At 53.3% G+C, this 25526-nt stretch overlaps 1 protein-coding gene across 2 annotated transcripts in view; it reads right to left on the minus strand.

Moving 5' to 3' along the window:
- The window catches only part of NOS1 (nitric oxide synthase 1), a 70919-nt gene that overhangs the window by 35686 nt on the left and 9707 nt on the right, over positions 1–25526 (minus strand). For both annotated transcript variants that reach the window (XM_058036663.1, XM_058036662.1), the window contains 2 exons: positions 17438–18497; positions 5051–5174 (listed from right to left, as the gene is read on the minus strand). In XM_058036663.1, coding sequence (XP_057892646.1) covers positions 5051–5174; positions 17438–18147 — 834 coding nt within the window. In that variant the 5' untranslated portion in view covers positions 18148–18497. The remainder of the gene's footprint in view (positions 1–5050; positions 5175–17437; positions 18498–25526) is intronic.

A 25526-nucleotide genomic window follows, 5' to 3' on the forward strand; every position in this document is an offset into this window, starting at 1 on the left:
TCCAAGGCTGAGCAGACACCTTTGCATTTGCTGGCACTGCTGGCCAGACTTTTTGCTCAGTTCTCATTTTTACAATAAGTCCAGACTTTTTTCCCCCGGGAAAACAGGGATTTCAAGCAGCCTGAGGCTCGTGGTATAATGCCACACTCTGAAAACATATTCTGGGAGCAAGGGACAGGGGCTGGAGGGGAAGGCAGAGATTTACAGCCTGAATCCTCAGCAGGACCTTCTTTAGCCCTGCAGTTTCCAAAAGCTGCTCCCTGCACCCCTCAGGCTGTGCTGCTGCAGATCTCTGACATTGCCCATGTCACAAATCCCATGATTTTTCCAAGGAGTGTGTCAAAGTCTGCCCCTTGAAGCCAAATGTCCACAGACCACATCTCAGCCTCCCCTTTGCACACTGCAGAAACTAAATAAGAAAACCTCATGCAGAGCTCAAAACCAGCAGTAAATAAGAACCTCCTCAATGCAGTCCTGCAAAACCACTATTTTTAACTCATTTTTTTCAATTTTGAGGAGTCCAGCCTGAATCATGGTAGTGGCAGCTCCTGGTCATTTTTTTCCCTACTCTTCCAAGAGAATTGAATCATTCTTTAGTCACCAACAGCTTCCTGTGCTCCCTGACCCACCCTGAGGACCAAAGGGGACAATCTGCCACTTTCCCTCTGAGCCTGATTGCTCAGAGCAGCTCCCTGAGATGGGCAAAATGTGCTGAAAACAGCTCAGAAATGCAACCAAAATCAATCCTCACCTGCCAGACAGAAACCGGGAGCACCAGGCAGGGAGTGTTGATTGCACCCAGCACTTTTTAATGGGAGTTTTGATCTCCTGACAAGGTGTGCTGCTAAAATACTTCTTGCTGGAGAAGGTGGGGCCCCAAAACGTGCTGGGAATGCAGATGTAGCAATGTCCCCGTCCTCGGAGCAAGTGGGGGGATGCAGGACTCAAAAATTTGGCCAAATCTGAGCCTTCAGGACTTCAGTTCCTGCCCCTTCCCTACCCTGGGGCCAGGGGGCCGCTGCCACCATGGAGTGACACAGCTCCTGGGACAGGGGACACTGCCACCACTGGAGGGCAAAGGGACAGAATTTCACTGTGGGTTAGGGCTTCTCTGCTCTGACTCAAACTCCCCCAAAGCTTCTCCCCTTCCGCATTTGTCTTTTCCCTCCAGGAGCTGGGCAAGCTGGAATTCTGGAATCACAGAGTCGTTCAGGTTGGGAAAGGCCTCTGAGGTGGTTGATCCCTACCTCTGGGTGAGCACCAAGCTGCCAGCTGGAGCAGAGCACTGAGTGTCGTTCCTTGGACACCTCCAGGGGTTAATGGGACTCCATTAATCTGTTCCAGTATCCCAGATTGCAAGGTGAGGTGTGTATTCTATTTGTGTATTCTATTTGCCATCTCTATGGCAGTTGTCTTCTGTTCATTGGGCAGTTTTCCTTATCTCTTCCACACTCACTCCTCCCTCGGGAGGGGACATTGCTGATAAGAGGCTATTGAGTGTCACTGCATGGCTGATAAGAACTACAGCATCCCATTGGGAGATGTGAGCCCAGAGGGAGGAGCCAAGCATTGCTACCTGGATATAATCTGGAGATTCTGGAACACCAGCACGGCTTTTCCACTGGATTTCCCAGAGGAACAGCAGCTGCCTCTTCTTCCACTGGATCATCAGAGGAAGAATACATCCTTCTCTACAGGATCCCTGCTCCAGCAGAACCACCCCTGACACTGCAGGAGGGCTGAGCCACAATCCCAATGGGACTGCCACCAACACCCTGACCCACAGGGTGTCAGGTTGGGTTGTGACTCTGTCAGTGTTTAGTTTACTGCATTGCTTATTTTATTTTTATTTTCTTCCCTAGTAAAGAACTGTTATTTCCTGCTCCCATATTTTTTGCCTGAGAGCTCCTTAATATAAAATTTATAACAATTCAGAGGGAGGGGGTTTCCATTTTCCATTTCAGGGGAGGCTTCTGCCTTCCTTAGCAGACACCTGGCTTTTAAACCAAGACCTCCAGTGCCTGACAACCCTCATTGGGAGAGGCCCACGGAGATGCTGAATCCTGGGACAGCAGCCAGGCTGGAGCAGAGGTGCCAGCTCCGACACCCCCATCCTGGAGCAGCTGTGGAGGAGAGAGAGAGAACCCAGGGGAGCCTGGGCAGGAGCTGTGTGTGAGCTGCTGTGTGTGTGTGTGTGTGTGTGTGCTGAAACAGGAGCCAAACACTCCCCGCCGCTGTGCCAGGGAGGCAGCGTGAGATCTTTTCATGTTTTAATGAGGCAGCTGGGATCTGGGTGACTCAGGAGAGGGACAAGCCGAGAGACAACTGCGGCACACGCGCTATGCAAACAGCTCCCACCCGGAGCGTGCCGGCACCCGCAGCTCCCGGGCTGTCTGCTCCTGTTGCAGTGTGATGGAATAGCCTGTCTCAGTATCCCGCTTCTTCACCCAGGTGTGCAAATAACCCCTCCTTTCCCCTCCCTTGCGCCTGCTAAGTGCTGTCCATCAGTCTTGGCATTCCAGCAAGGGCATTGTGTGATTGGCAGAGTTCAAAAGATGCCCTCTAACCCTGGGGGGACATTGGGCCATCCAGGTGTCCTTTGTCCCCTGAGACTTTCCCGTCCTGTACCTGGTTGGTGGCTCCCTACCCCTTCCCTGTCCCTCTCCCTGGGGTTACAAGTCACAGCAACCACGCAGTTTTCCCTGTTCTGTTGGAGCTGCTGCTGCTTTCAGAGGCCTGTGGGCCAGAATAAAGCTCTGCATCCAAACCCTCCAGCGGAACCGACTCCTTTCTTTCACCATCGCCTTAAAGCTTCTCTGCCAGAGGGAAACCTGAGCTCCTGCAAGCCTGCACTTGTCCCAAGCACCCAGCAGCAGCACCCAGCCAGCCAAAGGTGTCTGTGGGGTGAAACCACCACAGCGGCCGCCCTTGGTCAAGCAGCAAGGGCCAGACCAGCCCAGGCACGTTCCATCTGGCTATATCGGGATTTAATTCCAACATGCTCCCACAGGAGGAGCCCTGGGGGCTCCTTGGGGACACAGTGACAGCGGACAGCTCTGTCCTGGGCTCTGCAGATGCTCACCCTGCTCGGCTGAGTCCCAGCGGGGTGAGAGCAGCAGCAGCCGGGCTGTGGATTTATCTCCGTGCTGACATTTCCGTCCAGACTGCATCAGCCCCGCTCGGCTCAGAGCGTGTCCTGCGCCTCTGCTCAGCTGTAAATCACCCCCACAAGCTGCTCTGAGTCGCTTCCCCAGAGAGCCACACGGGCACAGAGCTCCTGGTTGCCCTCGGGCTGCTCCTGAATCAGTCCCTGCAGGCTGGAACAGGACCTGGCACAACCTCAGCATCCTCAGGGTTAGGGCCAGTGGGATCAGGCTGCTGGAAAACCAGTGAAAAATACACTGTGATTTTGTAAAAAATAACAGAGGGATGGGGATCGATGCCCAGCGGGGCTTTCAGCACCTTATTACGAGCCTCAGTGAGCATTCGCCACCTGGCCAAGTGAATCCACCCAATCCTGCTTCAAAAAAACCCAAGGAAAGTTCCCACTTGGCTTGACTTTCCCCAGTGTTAATAGTATTTATTGCTGCTTGAAAGAAGTTCAGCTGCCTTGACTGCACACAGCCCTGGGGAATGGCTGGGGGAAAAACCAGACTGCTTCCAGAAAAGCAGGCGTAAGGATTCGGGGATAAGAAGGATAAAAAGAAAGCTGTGCATCCAGTGAAAAAAAAAAATAATAAAGAGTTTAATAGCAGCTTAAGACTGGAGGTTTTGGCAGCCCCAGCACAGAGAGAAATTAAGCTCTGCACACAGAAGGTTATAAAGTGCTTATAGTAACAGACACGGACACGCACGGGGCTTAGCAAAGGAGCAGGAAGACTCTGCAGAGCTGGGGCAAAGGGAGCAGCCCTGACCTGTCCCCGGGCTCAGAATCCCATGTGCTGGGACGTGGGGCTGCCCAGGGCCATCCCCCAGTGCCTGCCACCAGTGTGGGGTGACACCCAGCCCAAGGGTGGCTGTGCTGCTGGGACACCTGGCCACGGTGCTGAGGTGAGGGAGGGTGGAAATGGATCCCAGCCAGGCTGGGTACAGCCCTGCAGCCTGGCCAGGGCTGTCCCAGTGCCCTGTGTGGGCATCAGCACCAGCTCAGAGGGTCTGGTGCGTCCCCCATGGGTCTCTGGCACTGCCAGGCTGCAAAAGTGCATGGGAACATCATTGTATGCAGGAGAAATGCATCCAGCCGTGGGGCCAGCTCAGGAGAGACCTGGAGCTGCTCAGGAGAGCCCAGAGGAGGCCATGGAGATCCTCCAAGGGCTGGAGCCCCTCTGCTCAGGAGCTGTGGCTGCCCCTGGATCCCTGGAATGTCCAAGGCCAGGTTGGACAGGGCTTGGAGCAGCCTGGGACAGTGGGAGGCGTCCCTGGCCATGGCAGGGAGGTGATCTCCAGTCTGGTCCCCCAGGTCCTGCCTGGATAATCCCATCAGAGAGATCCTTTTGCCCAAGCAGCTCTGGCACAGCTCACGCACGTTGTGTTTTCCCCGAGGTGCTCTTGGTGGCCTGGCAGGGGCTGCCTGACGTCTCTGGCTCCGCTACAAACGTGGAGTTAATCTCCTCTTGGCAGGGAAGCCTGAGAATTTATGGCCATGGAGTGTGAGAGATGAAAAGGCACCGTGGAAGGCATTATCTGAAGTGCTCTATTGAATTACCATCAGATGAATCCAAAGGACTTTAATGATGCAGCTTGGCCCGGTGCCACCAGAAGGGATCACACTCCCCAGGGAGGCCTCGGCGTCCTGCTCCTGGCTGGGCTCCCATCCCACGTCAGATGAGGAGCAGCATTCTCCAGTGACCTCCATTCCCTGCCTGACCCACGGCCACTCCACCTCCTGGCCCCAAGGGGCTCAGGGATCCACCACCTGCAGCTTTTGGGGTCACACGTTGTCCCTGCAGGTTCTCTGCGCTGTGAGAACCCACCAGGATGGGTCACATTCCCACAAACCCTGGGAATTCTGGTTTTCCCACCCAAAGGAGCCCCAGCCCCGGCCTCTTACCTGCTGTCCTTCAGAGCAGGGGTTGTTCAGGACCACGGGGACGTTGCTCTTCCCCCACAGGTCCCCCGGCACACGATCGTTCTCCATCCGAGCTTTCTGGGGATTGTTCTCCCCTTCCCTGAAACTGAAGGGTTAAAAACCTTTTTTGGGGTGCTGGCACCACGGGTCCTGCTCCAGCTGCTTCCCACAGGAGCCAAAACTTGGCCAGTGCTCCGCGGGAAGGGAGGAAAGGCAGAGCCTCAGCCAGGGCGGTGAATCACCGAGGTGAGGACAACCCAAGCAACCACGGGAGCTCCACCTCAGAGCCACAGCAGTGCCCACACCTGCCCTGCAGCAGAGCCCCTACAGCACCCCAAAATCCCGCTGGAACCTGGGGAAACAGCCCTGGGAGATGGGGAAGGGAGGCTGGAGGAGCTGGTGGCAGAAGGAGCTCGCAGGGCAGCTCGGTGCTGGTGAGCAGGGAAGAGGAAAGACCAGCCCAGAACAAACAGCAGCTGAGCTCCCAGGGGCTCTCCCTGCTCCTCCTGACCTTTCCACAGGCTGGAGTGGAAGGGATTTCAGCCTGGCAAACTGAGGAATAGGTGGGATGTATTTGGGTGGAATGTGGGGTATATTTGAGAGAAATATGGGATATATTTGGGGGAATATGTAGTATATTTAGGGGGAATATGGGGTATATTTGGGTGGAATACAGGATATATTTGAGAGGAATATGGGGTATATTGGGTGAAATATGGGATGTATTTGGGGACAATATGGGACATATGTGGGATATATTTGGGGGGAATATGGTATATATTTGGGGAGAATATGGGATATATTTGGGTGGAATATGGGACATATTTGGGTTGAATACGGGATATATTGGAGGGGAATATGTAGTATATTTAGGGGGAATATGGGGTATATTTGGGTGGAATACAGGATATATTTGAGAGGAATATGGGGTATATTGGGTGAAATATGGGATGTATTTGGGGACAATATGGGACATATGTGGGATATATTTGGGGGGAATATGGTATATATTTGGGGAGAATATGGGATATATTTGGGTGGAATATGGGACATATTTGGGTTGAATACGGGATATATTGGAGAGGAATATGGGGCATATTTGGGTTGAATATGGGATATATTTGGGTGGAATATGGGATATTTTTGGGGGAGAATATGGGGTATATTTGGGGGGAGTATGGGGCATATTTGGGTTGAAAATGGGACATATTTGGTGGGAATATGGGATATATTTGGGTGGAATATGGGGTATATTTGGGGGGAATATGGGATGTATTTGGGGACAATATGGGACGTATTTGATGGGAATATGGGGTATATTTAGGGGGAGTTGCTGGGGATGTGGGGAGGGCTGGGCACTGGGGACATCTCAGTGCTGGCTGCCCTGGAGTAACTCAGGTGTGGCTCAGGTGAAACTCAGGTGTAACTCAGGTGTAGCTCAGGTGTAGCTCACTGCACCACGCACCTTTTGGGGTGTAGAAGAGGCTCTGAAATGCCACCTGAGCTGGTGCAAAGCCTCTGCCAGGTGCGCCCTCATCAAGGAGAAAACAAGCAGTGCTTAGAGAGGTGACATTCACACAGGCAGGGGGTGGCACCTGTGTCACCAAGGCCATCAGGAAAGGGGCTCCTGGGCTGGGCAGAGCAGGGCCACGGGTCAGGATGGGCACAGGCACTGAGGAAATGCCCTCTGGAATTGTTCTGCTCCTGCTGTCAGTCCTTAAAAGCCTCCCAGGTGCCACTGAATCAATAATGAGAATTCTCATTAACGGCGGCAGGGTTTGGGCACTGACCAAAGTAGGACATTTGCACCCAAGGCATAAATCACACCAACAGCATGCTCCTGATTCAATTTCAGGAAGACAAATAAATACAAATAAATTCCGTTTCACAGTCCTTGAACTCCTTTAGCTTAAGGAAAAGACTTCATTTAAAGAGCATCTCCTGTGCTTTTCCTGCCATTTTTCTGCTTTTACAGAGCCATGCTCGGCTGCCAAAACATTTCCCTGGGCTCTGGCCACCTTCCAAACGTTGGAAAGTGGCCACCTTGGTGCGAGTGAGGAGGCACAGGTGCCCAAGGGCCGTTTTCCCTGGGATTTCTGTGCCCCTCCAGGCCACGGAAGCTGCTCCCTGGTGAGCTGGCTCCTGGGAGGATGTGAGAGGGTTTCAATCAGATAAAACACAGCTTTTAAGAAACCCCACCCAAGCACCTCAGCCAAAGGCAACAGAGATCCTGTGGTGGTGTTCACAGGGGTTCTTGGATGAGGGAAGAGGCGAGGATCTGACTCCATGTTTCAGAAGGCTGATTTATTATTTTACGATATATATTATATTAAAACTATACTAAAAGAATAGAAGAAAATGATTTCATCAGAAGGCTTGCAAAGAATAGAAAAAGAAGGAATGATAGCAAAGGTTTGTGGCTCGGACAGAGTCTGAACCAGCTGACTGTGATTGGCCATTAATTAGAAACAACCACACGAGACCAATCCCAGATGCACCTGTTGCATTCCACAGCAGCAGATAATCATTGTTTACATTTTGTTCCTGAGGCCTCTCAGGAGGAAAAACCCTAAGGAAAGGATTTTTCATGAAAAGATGTCTGCAACAAGATCCCAATCTCTGCTGCAGAGGGTGGTGATCCACAAATCCCAGCATCCACAGGGATGCACAGAGATCCTGGGGACAGGGACAGGGACAGCCACGCATCCCCCTGTGCCAAGCTCAGGGTTTCCTGCCCAGGCTGCCTCCATCCCAGTAATCCCCAGCAGGCAGGCAGGCAGCAGGGAATTAGCAGGATGAGAGCCCGGCCAGCCTGGCTGTCCCCTCGGAGCCAGCCCAGCTGTTCAATCTCCTGGAGAGCTCCTCTTGTTCCCACATCCCTGCCCTCCTGCCCTGATCCCAGCCTGCCAGGGGACTGTGTGGGAAATGGATTGGAGAATTCTCCAAACCTGACAGAAGGGCCACACAGTGTGTGCATCTGTGTGCAAACCTGGAAATGAGAAATGCTGACTTGGAAATGCCATGGAATGGGACAGACATTGCTGGGAGAGAAATGGAACTAAAAACAAGTTTCAAAAGATGGCCTTGCAAATAAGACTGGATAATTTAGAGAAATAGAACTATGAAAGATGCATTGAATTAAGACTTATGAGGGGTAATTTTAGATGATTGGCTAAAAAGCATTTACAGCATCCTCTGGCCATCCAGGATGGCCAGGACCCCTTGCCAGGGGGCTCAGAAGCCCTGGCACAGAGCCCAGAACACCTGTGGGTTTGATTATGACCCATGGAACAAATTACCAACCTTGTATGAAGATCAGCAAGCCACAACAGTTTAGGTAGAATAATAGTGAAGTTATCACGGGGTGGAAAAGTAGATTTTAGTGTTTTTGGTATGGGGGTTCAGGAGGCAAGATGGAGGGAACTGGGTGTGTCCAGCCTTTCTTCTTCTTCTTCTTGGCCTCCATCTTCTGCTGTGATGTTGGCACTCACAGATTGGTTTAGAGTAGAAGCTCACTGTCTAACACAGGTGATAGGTATTGGGAAGCAATTATGAACATTGTACATGTAGTTTTTAGTATAAAGACATAACACAGCCCTGGGGCAGGCAGAGTGCCTGGAACTGTCCTGCTGGATGGACCTCAGCAGGGCAGGAGAAAATTTTTGTAGATAAGAAACAATGAACAACCTTGAGAAATGAAGAGCCCTGACTCCTTCTTCAAGCGCCGGGCTGGGAAAAGAGACTTTGGAACTTTTCTTGGGGTCACTCTGACCAGCTAGAGATCCCAACAACCTGGGTGCTCCACATCCCTTGTTTGTGTGCCTGCAGGTGTGGCAGGAGCAGATTCCTGCTGCTTTTCCCCATGGGTTTATGGCTGCACGAGCACAGCACAGAGGGGCTGGCCCTGCTGGGAAAGCACAGCCGAGGGTGGCTGTGGCAGAGCCCCCAGGGTGACCTGGGGCTGTCCCTGGTGCTGTGCCTGCCCCGAGCCTCCCCCGGATGGGGCTGCCCGCAAGGATCCGGCTCTGTCCCTTTGCAGACAGGCAGGCAGAGAAAAGCCCATTGAGAGCAGCCAGAGCCTCAGCCCAGCCCGAGCACAGATGGGGGAATAAAAATAAAAACCATCAATTGCTTCATTTTACAAATATTTCCTGGCCCTCGCTTGCGAGGGCCTTGTTTGCGAGCTGGGACGGGAACAGGATTTTTGGGATGAGTTGTTTTCCTCTCTTGCCGTGGCTGAACAGGATTTTTGGGATGAGTTGTTTTCCTCTCTTGCCATGGCTGAACAGGATTTTTGGGATGAGTTGTTTTCCTCTCTTGCCGTGGCTGAACAGGATTTTTGGGATGAGTTGTTTTCCTCTCTTGCCGTGGCTGCTGCAGCCCCCAGAGACACGGGGTGACCTGAGGATGTCACTCACAGCTCCTGCAGGCTGAGGGGACAGCCACAGCTCAGCCCCTGGGCAATGTTCCCTTTTGGGAATTTGGGGTTTTGTCAACAGGAGAGCCCCCAAAGCCATCCTGGTGGGCACTGGGGGGGCACAGCTCCCTCGAGGGAGCCAGGCTGGACATCCCCAGGGATCTGCCCTGGGAGAGCCACAGGGACAGAGGAGCTGGCTCTTCTTTTTGGAGAACCCCAGGCCAGGTTGGACATTGGGGCTTGGAGCAGCCTGGGATAGTGGAAGGTGTCTTGGGACTGGGTGAGCTTTCAGGTCTTTCCCAACCCAAACCATTCCAAGAGATGTTTTTAATCCCCATTTTGATATCTTTGGAGGCAGTGCTGAAGGTGGAAGCCATTGGTTTGATTAACTCCCAAAAGCCAGATCCAGGATCCAGGATCCCTCTCATCACACGCTCTTGGCCAGATCTCTTGGATCCAGAGAGACCCAAACTCCTCTTTGAGGGGGTTTTGTGATCTGAAACCAAATCTGATGCTTTAAAAAGGAAAGAGGAATCCTGCCCTCCCCCACTGGTGCCAGGCAGAGCCTGGGATGCTGCCTCCCCTTGGAAAGAGCATCTGGCTGTTTGGAGAAATGAGAGGCACCACTGTTTTCTTTTGACTAATTTGATGATGTTGCAGTGCTCCAAGTGATGAAGCAGAAGGGAAGTTGCTGAGACAGCCCTTTCAGAAATTTCTCCAAAGCTTTTCCGAAAAAGAAATTAAAGGGGGAAAAAAATAAAAAAAAAAAAAGATGGAAAGGGAAGTTTGTCAGTTTGTCACTCGGCTCCTTTGAATTTCCTTGGCAGAAGGATCACTCTGCTTCCCAGGCAGGGAGCAGAGCCAGCCCTGGGATGGATGATGAGGGTGGCAGTGCCCACGCTGCGGTGACAGCTCTGGTGACACTGATAACATCGCCCTGTGCTGTGACCGGGGATCGGCTTCTCCTTCTCCTGGCAAACCTGAGCCTGGGGCTGTGTGGGACGCTCGGGAGAGAAATTCCTTCCTCTTACCTCATTCCCTGATTGTTCCCGGGGCATGGCTGCGCTTGCAGGGCTCCACCTTCAGGTGGGACAAGCAGCTCTTGCCTCGCCTTTCCTTTGCCCCCTGGAAAACCACGTTCCAGAGGGGCAGAAATTAAAATTCCCTAATTTAATTAAATTAAAATTAAAATGCTTCCTTCTCTGGAAAAGGTGCTGGCTGCAGCCTGGAGGGTTCAGCAAGGTCTGGACAAGAGCAGAGGGGGAGGGATGGGGCAGCAGAGGGGATTTGCAGGGTGCAGAGGATGGAGCAGAGCTCAGGAAGGAGGTGGGGATTTGGAGGAAGGAATAACTCCAAAATCTGGGATGCACTCCCTGGAGAGGCAGCAGGGACAGTGCAGGGTGATCCAAGCCAGGAACAAATGGGAGAGGAGATCTGGGACAGCACGGAAGGAGGAGGAAAAGCCTCAGGAAGAACCTGTGGAATGATCTGGAGAAGGTCCCGCAGCCTCAGAACATCGGGAATGTGCCCAGCACTGGGATCAGGGACTAATGAGCTGAGCAAGCTGCAGCCTCAGGGAGCCTGTGAAATATGAGGCTGGCAAATGCCTCGGAGGAGGCGCTGACACGGAGAGACCTGGGAACAGATCCAGGCAGTCCCAGAGTCCCACCAGAACAGCTCAGAATTCAGCCAGCACCGAGCTGCAGCGGCTCCTGTCCCTCCACAGTGAGCCCGGCAGGGGAGCAAAACAGCTCAGGGGTGATGGGAACCACACCTGGATCTCCTGAGGGGTCACACCTGAACGTCCTGTGGGGTGACAGCTGGATTTCCTGTGGGGTCACACCTGAACGTCCTGTGGGGTCACACCTGGATCTCCTGGGGGGGGTCACACCTGGATCTCCTGTGGGGTCACACCTGGGTCTCTGGGGGGTCACACCTGAACGTCCTGTGGGGTCACACCTGGATGTCCTGTGGGGTCACACCTGGATCTCCTGTGGGGTCACACCTGGGTCTCCTGTGGGGTCACACCTGGGGCTCCTGAGGGATCACACCTGGGTCTTCTTGGGGGTCACACCTGGATCTCCTGAGGGGTCACACCTGGATGTCCTGTGGGGTCACACCTGGATCTCTGGGGGGTCACACCTGGGTCTCCTGTGGGGCCACACCTGAACGTCCTGTGGGGTCACACCTGGATCTCCTGTGGGGTCACACCTGGGGCTCCTGTGGGGTCACACCTGAATCTCCTGGGGGGTCACACCTGAATCTCCTGGGGGATCACACCTGGATCTCCTGTGGGATCACACCTGGATGTCCTGGGGGGTCACACCTGGATGTCCTGGGGGGTCACACCTGGATCTCCTGTGGGTCACATCTGGATCTCCTGTGGGTCACACCTGGGTCTCCTGTGGGGTCACACCTGGGGCTCCTGTGGGGTCACACCTGGGTCTCCTGAGGGGTCACACCTGAACGTCCCATGGGGTCAGACCTGGATCGCCTGAGGGGTCACACCTGGGGCTCCTGTGGGATCACACCTGGGTCTCCTGAGGGGTCACACCTGGATCTCCTGTGGGGTCACGTCTGGATCTCCTGTGGGGTCACACCTGGGTCTCCTGTGGGGTCACATCTGGGGCTCCTGAGGGATCACACCTGGGTCTTCTTGGGGGTCACACCTGGATCTCTGGGGGGGTCACACCTGGATCTCCTGTGGGGTCACACCTGAACGTCCTGTGGGGTCACACCTGGGGCTCCTGTGGGATAACATCTGGATCTCCAGTGGGTCACACCTGGGTCTTCTTGGGGGTCACATCTGGATCTCCTGTGGGGTCACACCTGGATCTCCTGAGGGGTCACATCTGGATCTCCAGTGGGTCACACCTGGATCTCCTGGGGGGTCACACCTGGATCTCCAGTGGGTCACACCTGGCCCAGGGGTTTGGCTGCTGGGCTCACACGTGGAGAGAAGGGCAGGGGAATCCAGGGGATGAAGGAGCAGCACAGAGGCTGAGCTGTGAGGGGTGGGTTGGGAACTGGGCTGATGGGTTTGGGGAAATATGGGGTGTATTGGGGTGGAATATGGGATATATTGGGGTGGGAATACGGGGACATATTTGAGGGACTATGGGATATATTTGGGGAGAATATGCGATATATTTGGGGGAAATATGGGGAATATGTGGTGGGAATATGGGATATATTGGGGTGGAAAATGGGATATATGTGGGAGGAATATTTGGGAGGAATATGGGGTATATTTGGGGGGAATATGGGGCATATTTGGGTGGAATATGGAAAATATTTGGGAGGAATATGGGATATATCTGGGGGGAATATGGCGTATATTTTGGGGAAATGTGGGATATATTGGATGGAATATGGGACATATTGGGGAAAATATGGGGTATATTTGGAGGGAATATGGGGTATATTTGGGGAGAATATGGGGTTCATTTGGGGGAATTTTGGATATATTTGGGGGAAATATGGGAATATATTTGGAGAAAATATGGAGTTTATTTGGGTGAAATATGAGATATATTTGGGGGGAATATGGAATATATTGAGGAGATATGGGAAATATTAGGGGGGAATGTGGGATATATTGGGGGGAAATATGGGATATATTTGGGATATATTTGGGTGGAACATGGTATATATTTGGGAGGAATATAGGATATATTGGGGGAATGTGGATATATTTGGGTGGAATAAGGGATCTGTTGGGGGGAATATGGAGCGTATTTGGGCAGAATATGGGGTATATTTGGGTGGAATATGGGATATATTTGGGGGGAATATGAGATATATTTTGGTAGAATATGGGACATATTTGTGGGGAATATGGGGTGTATTTGGGGGGAATATGTGGTCTCCAGGCACAAAATGCCTCTCTGGATCAGTGATGGAGTAGAGTGAAGAGTAAGAAGCCTTGGCCAGGGGAGCAGGGGAAGGCTATTCCCTGCCAGAGCTCCCTGCACCCATTTCCAGAATGGCACAGACATGGAAATTCCAGGGAACCTCCTCCTTTCTGAGGTTTTAAAGTTTTCTGTCCAAGTGCAGAAGAATGAAGACAGACCAGAAATGCAAACAAAATGTTTTGAGCAACCCGAAGAGATTTTGGTGGTCCTGAGGAAGGTGGGAGGAAGAGAATTTGGGAATTCGCAGTTCTCTTTGGGAACTGCAAAATTATGGGGTTTGCTCCAAGGCAGGCTGGAGCCTGAAACCTTGAAACCTTTTGTGAGCTGAATTCCTGCTCTGAGCACACTTCTCCCTCTCGGGGCTGCTGCTTGGACTGAAACTGCCATGTTTCCATCATGCTGCTCATGTCATGGAAGAGACCTGGTAGAAGGAAAATCAACCCTGGCAACTCAGTGGGGAGGGGGGGGAGAAGGAGGGAAGATGGGACCTGACAATCTCCCCAGAGCTCTGAGGGAAAAACAGACCTGGGCTCGCTGGCAGCGAGTGAATCAAACTCTATTTTTGCCTCCTAGCCCACGGTGAGCCTCGTGGCACAAATGCCAGCTCTCATCATACCTTGAGCCCCACATCTGCGCTCCCTTTGCTGATGGCAGATGGCCCGAGCTGAGGAGCAGCTGTGGTCACTCCATGGACACACCCCGAGGGCACGGGGTGGGAGGAGAAGGCAGCAAGGAGAATTCCCCTGGGGAATGCAGACCGTGGGGGCAGGGGATGGAGAGGAACTGATTGTGTCCCCACAGCAAATTATGGATCAATCAATCAGTCATTCAATCAGTCACATGATGGATTGGAAGGGATCTTAAAGAACATCCAGTCAGGCTGCTCCCAGCCCCAATGTCCAGCCTGGCCTTGGGCACTGCCAGAGATCCAGGGGCAGCCACAGCTGCTCTGGGCACCCTGTGCCAGGGCCTGCCCACCCTCACAGGGAACAATTCCATCCCAAATCTCACTTAACCCAGCCCATTTTGAATCCATTCCCCTTAACCTGTCCCTCCATGCTCCCATAAGAAATCCCTCTCCATCTCTCTTGTAGGCTCCCTTCCAGTAAGTAATAACACTGGAGAGAGGGGTTGGAAGCCCAAACCATCAGGTGTAGTTTGAATTGGTTTTACCACAGCCCATCTTGAGCAAGGAGTTTTTGTCTCCCTGTGGACAAGCTCAGCCTTGTGCCATCCCTTCCTGCCCTGGGAATGCTGTCCCAGCTCCCTGAGCCAGACTGGATCCAACAAAGTGCCCTGGGCTGGGGTGGTCAGCACCAGGCAGAGAGGAGACAGAACAGGATCAGGATCCATCCCAATCCCACCATCTCCATCTGGATCAATGGCAGGGAGGAGACAGAACGGGATCCATCCCAATCCCACCATCTCCAGCTGGATCAACAGCAGAGAGGAGACAGAACGGGATCAGGATCCATCCCAACCCCACCATCTCCAGCTGCACCACCAAGCAGAGAGGAGACAGAACAGGATCCATCCCAATCCCACCATCTCCAGGCCAGGCTGGAGGTGCCCAGCTCAACCTTGAGCGAGGTTTTGCTCCCTCCTGGGTGTAGGCAGAGCTCAATTCCTGCACTGTTCCTGCCTGGAGGAGCCAGGGCTGAGCTGCATCCATCTGACATTCCTCACCGAGGGTTTTTTGGCATTTCCTTGGCACTGACCAACACTCTCCCCAGCTACCCGCTCCCCATTGTTCCCTGACCTTTCTGCGCTCCTCCTGCCATCCTAAAAAACTCGGAGTGCAGGAGACCTTGAGGATGCCCTGGCTCTGTGTGAGCCGAGCTGAGGAGATGAATAATCCCCAGCCCAATCCCACAGAAATGCCCTTTGCCCTGCACAGCAGCTCCTGACAGCTTCTCCCTGCAGTCAATCTTTCCCACATCCCTGCTCCTGCCTGGGTCCTCTCCCTCGCACCACAAGAGCCAGGCTGCAGCTTTTCATCAAGCAGGAGAATTTGACTGAAAAGTGGATTTTCATCCCCAAGGTATAGAGATAATAAAGACTTTAAAAAAAAAATTATTAGGATATTGAAAACAACAAAAAAAGAGATTTTGGTGAAGTCCCCGCTTTGCTGCTTCAAGATCCTTCAGTTTAAGTGAAGTCAAAGTGAAATCAAAGCATTTCTGTTTAATCTCTGAATAAAAGAGACTCCTCAGAGTAGAATCACGTTTTTCATCCCTCCCCATGGCTGGAGCAGAATTTCCTTGGAGATCCTGCGGCTGCTGGGATGGGGGATATGGTTTGATGGGTGAGGCTGCCCCTGTTCAACCCCAATATTTGGGATTGTGTCCTCCGGGCTGCCACCCCAGGTCCCTGAGCCAAACCAGAGGGGATTTTGGAGCCTCCCTGCACATTTTGTACCCAGTCCTGACCCTTTCAAAGTCTCAATCCTTAAACCAGGCTCTCCCAGGATGGGATTAAATCCAGACAGGTTTTTGGAGAGCGTCCTGAGCTCAGGGCGGGGGGGGGGGGGTTAACTCACTTTCCATTGCACAGCAGATTTCTGAATTTTCCAAATCTCAACAATTCAATTGAACAATTCTTGTTCAAAAAGTGAACCTGGAGAGCGGCTGTGGTGGGAAGGGGGTGGCAGGAAGGACACCCAGACACCAGCACCAAGCCCAGCAGATATTTTTTCCCTCTGACTCAGTGTGAGCACCCTAACAAGCTTTGAGTACCGTGTCCTCCACGGGAAGCAGGAATAAATTGGGAGAGCAGGAACGGCATGAAAACAACTGAAAATAAAACAAGGAAGGTGGAAAACACAGAGGGTGTGGGTGGGATTGGGATGGGAGCGAGCGGGAGCTCAGCCTTGGCTGGGAGCCCGTGGTGGGGACCCCGCTGTGGCTCTCCCCCCTTGTTTCTGATAAAGAAAAATGAACACAGTGTTTTCCTTCTCCTAAGAAGTGTCTACAGCAAGAGAACCTGAAATTACAGAGAACTTGGCATTTCAGATCTTTCCGTGGCCGAGGCACGGATCTGCAGCTCCAGCAAACCCTCGGGGCTTTTCCAGCCAGTCAATAAGCGAGGGCAGCCACAACCCTGCTGCAGCACTTGACACTGCTAAAACGTGTTTGGGGACTTGGGGAAAAGCAGCAGGAAAAGGCAAGCTAACAGTGTTAATGAACGGTCAGGAGGAGAGGGAGTTGGCACCGAGCAAACCCGGCTGCAAACAACAGCTCTGGAAAGCAGGAGGGACCCCGGGGAGCGGCCCCGGCTCAGGGAAACGCTGAGGAAAATCGGGAGCTGTGCCACTTCCCCCTCCTCAACGGGACGTGGGACAAGCCTTGTTCACATCCCCACCCACGCACACAAGTCCTGAAAAGCGACCTGGCTCTAGGAGGAGCAGGGGCAGATCCATCCTGGTGTTTCCACAAGGATTGGCCATCCCGAGCTCTCGATAGGGAACATCTCCCTCCTGCCCACCAGGCTGGTCCCACTGCCCTCACGCGGTCTTGGCTTCAGATGGAGCTGGACTGGGGCTCTCCTTCCCTCTCCCAAAAGGTTTGGAAGCTCCTGGGAAGCACCGTGCCCTGCTGGTCCGACCTTCCTCTCCCATTAAAGTTAAAGCAGATTTCAACTGGAGAGCTCTAAAGCAGGACCACAAAGACAGGAATACCCTGGACCTTATTTGGCAGGTGAGGAAACTGAGGCACGGGATTTTGCTTCAACTTAAATGGAATTGAGAACATGGAGCAGAGATTTAACCCAGCCCAACCCGCGATCCACCACATCACGCAGCTCAGCAATCCATGAGACATTATTCCAAATCTCCCCAATTGCCCATGCTTAGATCTTCCTTCCACAATCTTCTCCCAATTTTTCATCCACCACTTCCCCCTTTTCCCCACCCCTTCCCCTCCATCTCCACCCCCCTGTGCCAGGCAGCAGCCAGCTGTGGCGAGGCGCTCACCGACGCCTCGGCGAGCCAAAACCAGCGCGTTCCACCAAAGGTAAAAAAACGTATTTAGGGAGACCTACCAGTCCACCTGGACTTCTATATCCCGTGTCTCTACCTTGGAGGGCGCATCTCCACCGCTGTCCTTACTGCTGCTGCTCTTCAGCAGGTCCAGGACGGGCTCGATCTCTTTGAGCAGCTCGTTGTCCTCCACGCCGCCGTTGAGGCAGGAGTGAGCACAAGCCCCGTCCTTGTCCCTGCCGCCGTCCTTTGCCCCCTTGCTGCCGGGAACGAGCCCGTTAACGTGGACATGGGGCTCCACCTCCTTGCCCGTTTCCCTGCTCCACAGTGATCCCATGGCTGCTGGCTGCTCTTTGCTTGGGTTGGACAAGTCAACCGCCTTGGGAGCCGGGCACAGGGGTCTGGTGACACGGACGGTTTTGGGCGTCCCGTCGCCCGTGAAGGTGGTCTCCAGGTGAGTGGTGAAGCCCTCGGGGCCGCGCAGGATGAGCACCACGTAGGTCTCGGAGGCGATGCTTCTCAGGATCTCCAGCGCCGTCTCATAGCTCATGTCCACCAGGGGCCTGCCATTGACGGCCAGGATGATGTCCCCAGCCTGGATGAGGCCACTCTGCTCGGCAGCCCCGCCCCGGATCAGGTCCGAGATGATGACGGGCGGTTTGCTGACGCGCTCCTTCACCAGGAAGCCGAGGCCGCCCACCTTGCGCTTGAAGAGCCTCACCGAGATGACGTTGGGCTGGATCTGCTGCACGCTGAACACATTCTCTTCCATGGCAGCCCCCTCCTCCAGCCCGCTCTGCAGGACCTCAACACCCTGCTGGGAGCAGGGGAATTCGCTGTCCGAGGGTGGGAAGGAGCAACTCTGGTTTTTGAGGAGCTGGACTCACTGGAAAACTCCCCTGGGCTTGGGCTGCCGAGGGGCTCCCTGCGGCATGCTCGGTGGCACTGCTCTGCGAACGGCAGGAAGGCGGGAACGTCACCCCTGGGAAGGCAGGCTAGGAGCAGGGCTGGGCATCGCCCGGGGTGGGAAACATTCCGCTTCCAGTCAGCCGCTGGCACAGAGCGGGAGGCAGCGCGCTGGCTTCACCGGCATCCCCGCCGACGGTGCGCGGGCTTCTCTATCTGCAAAGCAGGGGAAAAACCAACAAAGGAGGGAGATAAGTGAGGCAGGGCAGGCGCAAGTGCCCGCTGAGCTGAGCACGGGGCTGGGCACGCCACGGGCGCCCCGTCCCCACAGATGTCACCCCCCCAGGCTGCAGCCTCGCAGCGCTCCGGGCTTTGCTCCCTCCACCTCCCCCTGCGAAAATCGGCACCATCTGTTCGGCGGGGGCGCGGGGGGAGCGGGCAGCCCTGGCAGGGGCCGCTGGGCAGGGCAGGGCAGGGCAGCCCGGCTCGGGCACTGCCCGCTCTGCCCACCCTGCAAGGCTGGCACACCCAGGAGGCTCTGCCAGCTCGGGATCCCCTCTCCGCGTGTTCTCCAGAGCATCCCACAACCTGCTGGGTGAGAGCCCGACAGGGAACGGGCAGCTCTGCCCGGGAGGAAACCTGTTCCGGAGGTGCTGTGGCTCCGAGGTGTCACTCCAGGTGCAGCAGCCGGGGAGCAGAAGAGGCCGCTCGGCTCCCCTTCCTTCCCCCGAGTTGGGAAAACACTTCCAAAGGCAACTGCTGCTTTTAAGGCTGGCTGCAGGGATCAGCGATCAGCTCCTCCTCTGCCCGGATTCCCAGCCTGGCACGGGGAGAAGGAGGCGACGCTCGCCCTCCCCCGAGCCCAGCCCCGCTCCGGCGGAGGGGAAACATCGCCGGGAGGGAACCTCGGAGCTCATGCCGCCTTTGGGGAAGCATTGCCGGGAGGGCAGCGCGGAGCTCATCCCACCCTCGGGGAACCATCACCGGGAGGGAACCTCGGAGCTCATGCCGCCTTTGGGGAAGCATTGCCGGCAGGGCAGCGCGGAGCTCATCCCACCCTCGGGGAACCATCACCGGGAGGGAACCTCGGAGCTCATGCCGCCTTTGGGGAAGCATTGCCGGCAGGGCAGCGCGGAGCTCATCCCAGCCTTAGGATGAGCTGGAAGAGCCCTCGCAGGGCTCGGGGAGTCACAGCCCATTGCCTCCTGATGGGACCCTTGTTCTTACAAGGCACGCTTGGCTTCTGTCGCTTCTGCTCCCGAAGCCTCCCCGCGCTCCCCTCGCGTTTTTCTCAGATGCTCTGGAGAACGTTTCTCTCCAGGACTGTGCCCCGACGCTTCACATGGAGCCAGCGCCTTCTTTTCTTTTTTAAAACCGGAGTTTTTGGCACAGAACAGAGGGCACGTGTTCTGCTGGAGGCACTGCCATGGCAAGGAGAGCAATCTTCTCTCTCCCCATGCTCAGGGCAGCTTTGGCACCTCCAGCCCCTCTCTGACAGGAGCTCCCTCCAGCCCCAGATGGGACAAAAGGGATCTGAGGGGCAGGGCAGGGACACCAGCACCACTTGGTGACGTTAATCCTCATGTGAGGAACGCTGGGCTTTTTAGCAGCGAATTAGGAATAAAACAATTCAAGATCCATAACCCAAACCCATGGGTTTAACCCCTGTGGTCCTTCCCCTGCTGTGACTCGGCCCTGCAGAGCAGCAGCAGCAGCTTGCAAAGGGTTAAACACCACTGGGTCACATCCTCAAGGGCTAATTAATGCCCTAATTGCAAATGACACTGGATCGGGACCCCGGCATGGGCTGTGCTGCCTCGCGGGTCTCGGGCAGGAGAGCAGGGCAGGGAAGGTTCCAGTTTCGGGGAGGATGGAGGAAAGCAGGAATTCGCTTCTACCCGACAGGTCCTGTCCCTTTCCTTCCCTCCCACCCCTCCATCCCTTCCCCATCCCCATCCCCACCTCGCTTTCCCAGACAAGTTTTCCTAATTTTCCCAAGCTCTCTGGGATTCACAGGAGCCGCTTCCTTCTCCCTGCCGGGCTCTGATTTCCCGACCCCTCAGCTCCACAAGGTGACCATCACTATCCAGGCAGGGTTAGGTCACACCAAACTCATCCCCATGGGCCTCGTGGGGACAAAGGTGGCTTCGGAAACAGCCACAGAGTGCCGGGAGCACGGAGCAGAGCGTCCTGAGAGGGGCCAGCCCTGCCGTGCCCTCGGGGCTCTCATCCCGGGCCAGCTCTGTGTTTGTGCATCTCGGTGGGCACAACCTCCCTGGGCACCTCCTGGGAATATGGGATATATTTGGGTGGAATATGGGGCACATTTGAGAGGAATATCGGGTATATTTGGAGGGAATATGGGGTATATTTGAGCGGAATATGGGGTATATTTCATAAAATATGAGATATATTTGGGGGGGAATATGGGATGTATTTGGGTGGAATATGGGAACATATTTGGGGGAATATGGGATGTATTTGGGGAAAATATGGGATATATTTGGGTGGAATATGTGATATATTTGAGTGGAATATGGAGTATATTTGGGTGGAATATTGGACATATTTGGGTGAAATATGGGGTATATTTGGGGAGAATATGGGATATATTTGGGTGGAATATGGGATATATTTGGGGGGAATATGGTATATATTTGGGGGGAATATGGGATATATTTGGGTGGAATATAGGACATATTTGGGTGGAGACACATGGGACATATGGGACATATACCCCATATATTTGGATGGAATATGGGATATATTTGGGTGGAATATGGAAACATATTTGGGTGGAATAGGGGATATAATTGGGGAAAATATGGGATATATTTGGGTGGAATATGGGGTATATTTGGGGGGAAATATAGGACATATTTGGGTGGAATATGTGATATATTTGGGGGGAATATGGGGTATATTTGGGGGGAATATGGGGTTTATTTGGGTGGAATACAGTATGGGAATATTTGGGTGGAATATGGGACAGTCACTGCCAGGGCTGCCAGCTGCTCACATGGGCAGATGTTGCACAGCTGGAGGGCACCGTGGATGTCCTTCAGCCCCACTGACCTCACAGCGGGACTTGCTGAGCTCGCTGGAAAAGAGCTGAGGAGCCCCCGGTGTTTAATCCCTCTCTCTTCTCCCAGCAGGATAATTTCCAGCTATTTCCATGGAAAAGGGTTGTCATTTCTTGTGTGTGCTCAGCAATCCCGTGGAATGCTGGCGTTTCTAGGTGCTCATTGCTGCCTGCCCCCAAACCCACTGACACCTCAGCATTCCTCACAAAAGGGATGAGAAGAAAAAAATAGATTTTAAGTGGTACCTCAACACCCATCCAGAGATTTGTCCTTTTTTTCTGCTGCTCCTCAGAGTCAGGAAGGTCAGAAAAGAGCCAGAAAGGAGAGGAACAGGCAAGGAGAGGGAGGACAGAGAGGCCCTAAGCCCCTCATCCTCCTGCTCCTTTACGGAATAGCTGGATAAGGATTTTCACAGAATCATGGCATCATTGATGTTGGAAAATAATCTTAAAGATCATCAAGTCCGATTATTTTCCAGCTGAAAAACCTTGCACAAACTCAGAGTGCAGAGAGGAGGGAGAGGTTCAGGGAGGCAGGAGGGCTTGGAAAACTCCCCCAGGAGGGTCAAGTCCCACTCTGGGGTGGGACAGCTCTGATTCCAGAGGGGACACGCTTCGGATGGAACTCAAAGAGCTCAGCCCTGTGGATGGCTGAGCTGTGCTGAGCTCTGTGAGCCCACAGATTCCCACCTCTCCCTCCCAGCACCATGAGAATTCTGATTTATGGACCCTAGAGCCAGGTCAGACATTTAGAAGATGCTGGAGGTGTCAGGTCTAACTCCTTAAAACAGTGAGAGCAGGACGGGGTTTCATCAGGGTAGGAACATTCACCCCACCCCAAAAAACAGCCAGGAGAGGAAAAATCCATCAGCAAAGCCGGGCTCAGCTCCCTGTCAGGAATAAACCCTGCTGGAATAAACCTCCATGGATGGTGCCACCCATGGTTTATTCGGAATAAACCCTGCTGGAATAACTCCAATGGATGGTGCCACCCATGGTTTATTGGGAATAAACCCTGCTGGAATAAACCCCAATGGATGGTGCCACCCATGGTTTATTTGGAATAAATCCTGCTGGAATAACCCCAATGGATGGTGCCACCCATGGTTTATTGGGAATAAACCTTGCTGGAATAAACCCCAATGGATGGTGCCACCCATGGTTTATTTGGAATAAACCCTGCTGGAATAAACCTCCATGGATGGTGCCACCCATGGTTTATTTGGAATAAACCCTGCTGGAATAAACCCCAATGGATGGTGCCACCCATGGTTTATTTGGAATAAACCCTGCTGGAATAACCCCAATGGATGGTGCCACCCATGGTTTATTGGGAATAAACCTTGCTGGAATAAACCCCAATGGATGGTGCCACCCATGGTTTATTTGGAATAAACCCTGCTGGAATAAACCCCAATGGATGGTGCCACCCATGGTTTATTTGGAATAAACCCTGCTGGAATAACCCAAATGGATGGTGCCACCCATGGTTTATTTGGAATAAACCCTGCTGGAATAAACCTCCATGGATGGTGCCACCCCACTCCTGCCTCAGTTTCCCTGCCCATCCCAAAGCATAAACCCAACTCAAACTACAGGAGAGCAACGAGCCCTGCAGAGGAGCAGCACCCCAGGCAAGCCTCAACCCTGACCCCAACACCAACCCCTGGGAACTTCCCTCCTTTGGCTGATGGGTTTGGGGGAACATGGGGTGTGTTTGGGATGTATTTGGGTGGAATATGGTGTCTATTTGGGTGGAATATGGTGTCTATTTGGGGAAAATATGGGGTATATTTGGGTGGAATATGGGGTATATTTGAGTGGAATATGGGATATATTTGGGGGGAATATGGGATATATTTGGGGAAAATATGGGATATATTTGGGGGGAATATTCCTTTTTCAGGGAAAATCAGCAGAGCCTGCTCCCCTCCAGCAGCAGTGAAAGTTCAACCAATCAACCCCATGAGAAGCTCCTTGAGCTGCCAGATAACATTCCAAGAACAAGCTCCAGCACAAATCTTAATGGAATGATGTAAAAGTTCGTGTCTGGAGACCACACTGACATTTAGGGAAGGGGAAAAGGGGAAGACCATGTGGTGATGGGATATAAATCATGTGTACAGTGCAAATTACCAAACACTGGTGCAAACAACTAAATAACTATTTAGTGCAATACAACAGGATGATTTGATTTCCAAGGCAAAGCGGAGGAGAAATCAATCTCGGGAGATTTAACACAATCTCCTGCCTGTGCCAGGCAGAGCCGCGGGCTGTGCCGGGCTGGGCCGTGCTCAATGTCATCCCCTCAGCCTCACAAATCCATTTGGAGCCCTGTTCTCGCCGTGATAATGGCTCCTGCATGCCCGTGCCAGCTTTAAATGGGCACCATTGTCCTCTTTAATTAGCTTTCGTGGGATTTATAGCGCTCGAGGAAGAGCCCTGGCGCTGATGGATTGATGCCCATTTAATTTTTACGACCCACGGAGCATCGGTGGATGGGATGAGGAGCGCTGGGATGCAGCATATGCACAGTTCCTGTAAACCTGCGTGGCTGTGCCTCTGAAACGGGAATGTTCAAGTGATTCCCTGGCAGGCAGCTCACTGGAATGAACTCCACGCTCCATCCCTGCCCAGGGTGTACTTATCCACGGCCTTTTAATCCTCAGATAATGTTCCTCTGATGCCTTAAGTTTTAGCTTTTACACGTTTCAGATCCTGCATTAGTGTATAACTCTGAACTGATTCAGTGTTAGCTGGCTCTCCTCACGTTTTGGGCAGACAGAACAATCCTTCCAGGCCTGAGAACCAAGGTCACCAACAAAACCTCAGGTACAAAAAGTATAAACAAAAGGGAATGGGGTGGAAGAAACTGAGGGAATGTGACTTCATTGCCTGAAGATGTAATTGGACAATTAACTGATATACAAATAGACCAAACTTAAATCGTGACCATTGTCCACCTTGGGTGTAGCCTCTGTGAGACTTTGCATTGCCCAAGGTGTATCCTTTGGAGGCCTTTAATCAATACCTTATTCATTCTTTTAGCTCTGTCTAGCCTCTGTTCCAGGATCACCTCCAGTTGGAACCACCCACCTCCCCTCAGCCTCCCCAAAATCCACCCAGCATGGGCGAGACCTTTTCCCTCCAAATCCAAACGATGGCTCTGCTTCTCCCTTCCCATTCCCAGCTCAATTCCCAACCATTCTTGGGTTGGGAATCCTTATTCCAGCTGGGCTGGGACCCTGTCTTTGCCCCCAGGAAATCAAATTTCCACCAGGAGTGACTGGAATGAGGCACTTTGCCATCTGTACAATGCCCTGGTGCCAGTCCATGCCCGCTGACCTGAGCTGGCACCAGCAAAGGGATGGAATTGCACCACTGCCAAAGAGATGGAATTGCCCCATTGCCAAAGGGATGGAATTGCTCCAATGCCAAAGGGATGGAATTGTCCCACGGCCAAAGGGATGGAATTGCAGCACTGCCAAAGGGATGGAATTGCCCCATTTTCAAAGGGATGGAATTGCACCACTGCCAAAGGGATGGAATTGCCCCATTGCCAAAGGGATGGAATTGCCCCATTGCCAAAGGGATGGAATTGCACCACAGCCAAAGGGATGGAATTGCACCCCTGCCAAAGGGATGGAATGTCACAAGTTCCACCCTGGAGACCCCCTCACCCCCCCGTGGCTCTCTGCACCCAAAACATCCCTGTTCCTGCAGGAAGGGCAGTTAATCAGATAAATCCTTGCTTCTGGTAGTAATAAATCCATGGCCAGACCCCAAGAGGGTTCATCTGCCTCTAATCAGGGGTTGCTTCCTGGAAAACAAACCACAACTGTTTGCTCATAAATCTGCCCCAGAGCCCCAGGACCTGCACATTTATCCAGCTCCTGGCACCTGGTTTGGTGTCCATGCCCTCTCCAGGGAATGGAGCAGCCAAGGAGAGCCAGGTCCTGCTGGCACAGCAGCCACGGGAATGTCTGGGCAGTTAAAATCATCATTGCAGCTCCCTTCCAACACAAATATTCCATTTTTTCTGATCTGCTTCTATCCCATCCCATTCACACCAGTGTCCTGCACACTCCTGATCATGGGACAGCAGTGATGGAGGGGGAAGACCCACCCCAAAACTTTCCTGCAATTTATTGGAGCCCCTCACC

Source organism: Melospiza georgiana, chromosome 18 (assembly GCF_028018845.1).
Source record: "Melospiza georgiana isolate bMelGeo1 chromosome 18, bMelGeo1.pri, whole genome shotgun sequence".
In the NCBI taxonomy this organism is placed as follows: Eukaryota; Metazoa; Chordata; class Aves; order Passeriformes; family Passerellidae; genus Melospiza; species Melospiza georgiana.